Raw genomic sequence first — 7,281 nt, 5'->3', positions numbered from 1 at the left:
AAAAACTGATTTTCACAAATGGCAAATGCAAATGCATGGCAAATGCTACGTTTGTTTAAATTTGCTGAAAAGCACAGATCACATTTGCCAAAGTTTTTCTACGTAAGGCAATGCTAATAAATGCCACATTTGTCTTAAATTGCTGTTGTGAGTAAAAGTAGGAATAACATGGTATTTTTCTTGATATTTGGAGGGGTAGTAAACATGATGTTCAAACTAAAATATTGCGTCCGTTTGCACACTACGGTGGCCCCGTGAGGGACATGACATTTCGTGATCGATTTCCCTGCTTCAAATTTTCAAACTCGAAATTGTGAGTTTAGAACTTTTTCTTGAGTTTACTTCGCTCTAAATGTTGTTTTGTGCCTAATTAGGCCTAAGGTTAGCACTTCTGAAGGGTTCGGGCTTTTTCAACAGTTACATTATAACCTTAGACTGTACTTTACACTGACCGGTTTGTAAACTCAAAATTTTGAGTTTGTGAACTCAGAAATTTGAGTTTCAGAAACTGAACATAAACTCAAAATTTCGAATTTCTGAGGTTTGAAATTCTGAAGCAGGAAAGCTGATCACGAAATGCCATGTCCCTTACGGGCAACCGTAGGACAAACTGTGGTCAAACTGCTATTCACAAGTTTCTCGGCTTTTTAATTATGTTAGTTTTTTAAAGTCGCTTTTCGAATTAGTTGTTCGTCTTGTTTGTAGTGAATGCTAGGAACAGGCTAGCAATGTTAAGCGATTCAGAGTCAGAACGCAGCAAAGTGCAGTACACATCATTTGGAGAGAAACATTACGCTGGTGGACTTAAGCACCGAAAGTTGCGTCCTAAAACCGTTGAACAGCACGATAATCCTGGCAAACCAGAAAGATGCATTTGTTCGCATATTTGAGAAGCATCAAAGCAAATGACCAAAGTTAAAGCCTGGCAGTCCTTTATATTTAACCCCTAAAAGAAAAGTCAGCTCTTACGACTAAGTGTAGTACAAAAAAACACCAGGTGGAAAAAACACCTCGAGAAAGGTTGTTCAAGACATGTGTAGAGTTGCAGGAATAGAAGGTTACATAACAAATCACTTCCTGAGAGCCACGACGTGCACGATTGGCCTAGAAAAGGGAGTGCCTCAAAAGCTTATAATGGAACGAACTGGACATCGTACTGTGAAATCACTTCACACCTATCAAAGAGTTAGCGACGCGCGGAAGGAAATTGTTTCCGTTGTTTTGCAAGGGCCAGCAACTGATTTTTCGGGGGCCTCAGTGGAAAGCGATGAACCACCGACTAATAAAATCCGCGAACGTGCCCCAAAAGAAAACACTGCTCAGTTCAATTTTAGAAATTGTAGCGTCGTATTTAAGGTGGCTGGAACCAGTTTCACTACTTTTGAGGACCTTTTTATTAGAAGGGTTGTCACTACAAAACTGTATCACGTAAAAGAAATCTTATGGTACCTTACCAAACACCAGTTATTACTTAAGAAATGCGCTCAATATTTTGACGTAAAAGGTTGCCATGGCAACATGAAAGCTCACCAAAAACACCCTATATTTCGTCTTTACTTGCTTATATCGTAAAAACGAACTCGGTGACCCCCATTTTTTATTGTAAAATAGTAATTAGCAATTTGAGATAGGACTATCTGCAAAGTTAAAAAATATTCTTGGGAGCCAATTCAGGGCTACCGTAAATTTTCGAAAAATTAAGGTAGCTCTGAATTGGCTGCCAAGAATTTTTTTAAACTTTGCTGATACTTCTATCTCAAATTGCTAATTACTATTCTACAATAAAAAATGGGGGTCACCGAGTTCATTTTCGAGATATCAGCAAGTAAAGACGAAATATAGGGTGTTTTTGGAGAGCTTTCATGTTGCCATGGCAACCTTTTACGTCAAAATAATGAGCGCATTTTGTTAAGCAATAATTGGTGTTTGATGTGGTACCATAACGTTGCTGTTACGTGATACAGTATAGTAGTTATAACCCATCTAATAAGAAGGTCTCTAAAAGTGGTGAAACTGGTTCCAGCCACCTTAATATTTCCAAACTAGACGCTCCGTGAGCGTAAACTGGGTTGCCCGTTTGTAAGTGTTACACCAGGAGCGAAACACTGGGACACTCAGTTGGGTGGTAAGTGGATTTTTCTCAGAGTAATGGTGGGTGTGGCAATCCGAAGAAAAAAAGTTTAAGAATGCTATAGGTACTCCTGGTAACTCCTACAATGGAAGAAGAAGGCCAGGGGATTGAATGCGGATGAAGCATATTTCTCATTCATTCTCAGGGCCGCTCGATTCTCTAAACCGGCTGTGTGGCTAGGTGGTACTTAGTTGCGGGGAGCAAGTAAAAAACTATTAATTTAGGTTTTCTTAATTGTTGAGAGTTAAATTTAGGTTACACGAGGACGCAGTAGATTTTAGACGTTGTACAACATATGTAGTTATTTCTTCTATACAGGTAAGCTTGAAGTAATTACAATTTTTTTGAGTTTAAAGCTTGGTTGGGTTGGAAGTGAGTTGATTTCGGCGGAGAAAGGCTATTATCATAAAACTATTTTTGTAAATTCAAGTTTTATCAGCGGTTTAGCTTGTGTCCTTAGTATCCAATTTCGCGCAGTTCGAGGACCATGTGAGAGTTTGCCTGCCATGTTGTTTTGTTATTACGCGGACTTCACATTTTTACCGTATCTGAAGAGGTACAAGCGTGTTCTGTAAGTCGGTTTTCAGAGAACCATTTGTGTGTTATTCGAAGCATTATACTAGCCACATTTTTCCTTTCATTTAGAACGCGTGAAAGGAATTGTTACGTGACAAGTTTGTGATATCCAACAACAGTAATAGGACTGCGGTAAAGTTAATAATTGGGAGAGAGGCTGAAGCAGGATTGTGTGGAATCGTCTCAGAAGTGTATTGTAAACCGTTCAAGCTTGGGTGTTGTCAAGGAGTTAAGTCTTACGTGGGTGTAATATGGAATAAATCCTTTAAACGCATTTGGAGTTTGGACTTAATTCTGTCATATGGCAGTCTCTGTGGTTTTGGCAGGCACAATTTTGTTTGTTGCTCGTAGGCTTCCTCTTGGCCTGATCGAAGATCAATGTTGTGTGCAGTTGCTTGGGTCTTCCTTTCTACTGTCAGAGTTTATCAAAGTACTGTCAGTGTAACGGTTCACTGCTTCAGATTTAAGGTGTTTGTAAGATACTTTTGCAGTTTCTTGATATAAATCTTTTGGAATCCTAGATCATAGCAGGAGCCCATCTGTGTTTCTGACCATAGATGCCGAGCATTTACATGATCAGTAACGCTCATGTATCATTTCGTTCGTTGCTTCATTCATCGTGGGAACACTTGAATCCACAAATGACCAGCTTCCAAAGACAGTGGCTTCATGGCTCAGTTGGTTAGAGCGTCATACTGGTATCGCAACGTCATGGGTTGAGAACCTGTCGAAGTCATGAATTTTTCAGGCTTTTCTACGCAATTGCTAGAATAGTTTTCATAACTGCGAGGATTATAACTTCACTTGAGTTTTTACTTAACAGCCTAAGAATTGTTCTCTTGTTGGATGTACATTGTATTTCTGCAGAAAAAAGGAAATGAGAAAACTTTTAGGACTTTCAACTTTTACGGAAGATGAATGTGGGTTCGTCCCAAGTGTTTTTGGTTTTAGAGGAATTTACATAACAGACAAAATATGCAAGCAATGGGACCATGAAAAGAGTGAAAAGATATTTTCATATCAACAACTGGGGGACTTTTGAAAGATGTACTTTTCAGCATGTTACGTGCAAACCAAGAAAAAAGAAATCAGAATTCCTTTAGTAAGAGTCTTACCTATGATCGTCTGATAACTACATGTCGTTGATGGAATTTTCATCCTAACACCCTAAAAGAGAAAAAGATATTTAATAACAAGGCTCCAGATTTTATTTTTATGAATAAGTATTCGTTATTGTAAATAAGGTGGGCTTTAGAAATATTTGTTTTATAATAATAATAATAATAATAATAATAATAATAATAATAATAATAATAATAATAATAATAAAATATCCGTCGCTCTTCGACCTAAAAAAAAAAGTTTTTATTCCAATTTTGGGCTATCAGCATTGCGGCTCAGAGTGGAGGAGTCAGCGGGCATTTTTGCAGCTTATGATGTATGATATGGGGAAGACATGTGAGAAGCAGTATTTAGACTGAAGTTTGATGTTAATATTGAGTCCACGAAGAAACATCAAAGCAACAAAGAAAATATCCACAGCAACACTTGTGTTTACCTTGTTTCTGTTGATTATGAAATCTCTGTTCCCCGTATCATACCTCACAGCAGATGGCTGACTTAGTTTTTGAGCCCGCCTTGAAAAGGCCAAAAAAGTGGGAAAAGCCCAACTTAATTTTAATTTGAACATGATTTTCTTGCAAAAAACAGAAAACGAGAAGAAGTAACTCCACAAACTTAGCTTTACTTATGTTAGGCTAATTTCCAAAAAAAAAAATTTGGAAAAGTTGTTGCTTTTGGCCTTCAGTTCTCCTTTAATGGTGGTCTGAACTGGTACATCATATAAGAAGCATGCCTGTCGTTTATAGTAATTAAAAGTCCTGTCTGGGAATATCTGAGTAAGATGAAAGATACAAAGTAATTATTGTAAACTTACCTACTCGTGGTGCAGGGCACAGGCAGGGGGTGAGGCACCATATGGTGGTGCCTTGTAAAATCAGCTTGTCAACAGACCTCTGAAGTCTCCCATTCCGGTTATGGGAACTTCTAGCTTAGAAACAAAGATTGTCTCCTCAGGTTCTTGCGCAAGTTTGGAAGTTCTTGTGGCATATGAACATGATCCTTTTTGACAAAGGAATTGATGAAATTTACCAACTTCTAGAAAAAAAATTTTCTTGGTAATTTCAAATTAATAGACAGATGATTATCAAAATCTCTGCTTATTCAAAAACAATTACATTATTGTGTAACATGGTTTTCCCTCCACTGGTTGCAGAGCCTTAGATTTAATCTGCTTTGCTTAAGTCAAATGATGCCATATAATAACAATAATAATATTATAGATAAATGTTTATAATATTTAAGACAAAACTGATGAAACTTGTCAAGGTGGTGCACTAATTTGTCTGCTTTTGAGGACACTGTGGTAGATTAAGATGTTATGAATTTCCAGTTTTGTTCTAGCTGGACTTGTGATCTCTTTGCCAGGTCTTTGCGACACCTTTTTTCAAAATCTCTAGAAGAGTTCTTTAATTCATTTTCATTGTAAAAGATCCTTGCATGAAAGTTTCGTAATATCATTTTAGTTATAGCTAGCATATGGATATTTTAACCGCATCATGGTTCCTGCCAAGACACATTTGTACATAAATTTATGAAAATTTTATATTTACAGTTATTGCTATAAATAAATACGGTATTATCTGCTGTGCATGACAGTTTAAATAAATATATATAAATATTTAAATATCTTTGTTATATTTTATGGATATTTTAACAGCATCATGGTCAGAGTAGTAGACGCTAATTACAGTATTCTCTATGATGTCAAATTTTGTTGTTTTTAGGTAAATTTGGTCAAGTATGTTTCCTGATGAGACAAAAGTTGGACTTTGTACAAACTGTGAATAACCTAGAGAGGTCATTAAAGATTTTAGCGGTCTTATGCTATCATCATTTAAGTAGTTGATATTGAAATCACCAAGAATGATGTCGATTGAATAAGTGCCAAGGATATTTCGTAGATGACTTACATATTGTATTATATTTGAGTTGTTCTTTCGGTAAAGAAAAAGAACTCTAAAATTGGGACGCATAGTTGTAGATGTATTCAAAATTATTTTAAATTTCATTGCATTTACTTGTGGAAAGTATTCATGTTCCTTAGTTTCTATTGATCTTCTGGTACACAGTGCCAAACTTAAAAATCTATCAGTAGGATGATCTTGCCTGAAGAGAGTAAATGGTAGTAGATGAGATTTTATGTCAGTATCATTGCTATGAGGTACAAGTTGTGTTTCTGTCAGTGCAATTAGATCACTGCTCTTTATGTTTGCATCATACTTGATATCTACACTATGTTTTTTGAGTGATCGTATGTTTAATAGACATATAGTGAGCATTGAATTGTCCTTACATTTTTCACAAGTTCCAATGGTTTTTGAGATTTCTCGCAGTCTTTCATATTCTTTATGTACCCGAGGATCTGCTTTCACATGTTTGCTGTTAATTTTTCCTAGAATGTGAATACCATTTAAAGAGGTCGCTCGGCTCAGTGCAACATATACCTGACCATAATTGAATGATCTCTGTTTGACCAACTCAAAACTAATGACGAGACTGTTAAGTGACAATCCCTGTACTTTGTGAATGCTAACAGCGTAAGCCAATGTTAAAGGGAATTGCATTCTCTGTATTTCTGGAGAAGAAGGTTTATTTGGATGTAATTTAATTTTTGCTAGGACAGGTTCTATGGGTACAACTCCGTTTTGTCGCACAAAACTGCTAGTACTCTTTTGAATTAAATTGTTGCCAGCTTTGGCATCATCAAATTTTACATAGATAATGGTGGGTTTTTTGTTATTTTGATTTACTTCAATTTTAAAAACAGTTCCTAGTTGACCATTTATAAGTCTATCTGCAATATCAATGTTGTTGGTCAACATAACTCTAGCAGATTCCTTTATATAGATATTAGCATCAAGTCCACCAGTTTCAGACCTGGGTCTAGCTAAAATCCTGTTAATATCTTGCTCTGATACATTAGGAGGGTACTGATCTGTGGCTTTAAGGTGAAACAACTGTGCAGGTATTTGGTGCAATTTCATTTCATTGTGTCGATTGACCGGATTATTTTCAGCCCAGATGTGAAGAGCATCTGATGGATAATTAACATCTGATGGATCTATAGATCTAGATTGGATGCACTTGATATCTTCTTCAGTTTGAGTTGCTGTACGGAACCTATTCAGAAGTTCAGCAAATGGTTGGTCATCCTTCTGCCTCATGATATCAACAAGCTCTATCATTGTGAATAGGTGCCATGGGTGGCACAAGTTAAACACATCATTTTTGTAATTTGCAAAAACAGGTTTCCTGCGTATTGGTGGTAGTTGATACATGTCACCAATAGCAAGAATGCTAATGCCTGCAAACAGGTGAACATTTGATGTGCCAACAATTTCTTTTAGTCTTTGGTGGATATGAAGCAAAGTATTGTTAGCAACCATAGAGATTTCATCTATTATGATCAACTTGAGGTCAGCTAGTAACATTCTCATCTGTGTTTTCTTTTG

The 7,281-nt window shown here is 36.5% G+C and overlaps 1 protein-coding gene across 1 annotated transcript in view; it reads right to left on the bottom strand.

Moving 5' to 3' along the window:
• The window catches only part of LOC137980964 (uncharacterized), an 8,674-nt gene extending 1,681 nt beyond the window's left edge, over positions 1-6,993 (bottom strand). The window contains exons 1-2 of the mRNA XM_068828345.1: positions 5,848-6,993; positions 3,823-3,874 (exon numbers count right to left, since the gene is read on the bottom strand). Of these exons, the coding sequence (XP_068684446.1) occupies positions 3,823-3,874; positions 5,848-6,993 (1,198 nt within the window). The remainder of the gene's footprint in view (positions 1-3,822; positions 3,875-5,847) is intronic.
• Positions 6,994-7,281: the final 288 nt, after the last annotated feature.

Source organism: Montipora foliosa, chromosome 12, assembly GCF_036669935.1.
Source record: "Montipora foliosa isolate CH-2021 chromosome 12, ASM3666993v2, whole genome shotgun sequence".
Taxonomy (NCBI): Eukaryota; Metazoa; Cnidaria; class Anthozoa; order Scleractinia; family Acroporidae; genus Montipora; species Montipora foliosa.
The sequence above is the reverse complement of the archived record's forward strand: the minus strand, read 5'-3'. Positions and strand labels throughout refer to the sequence as shown.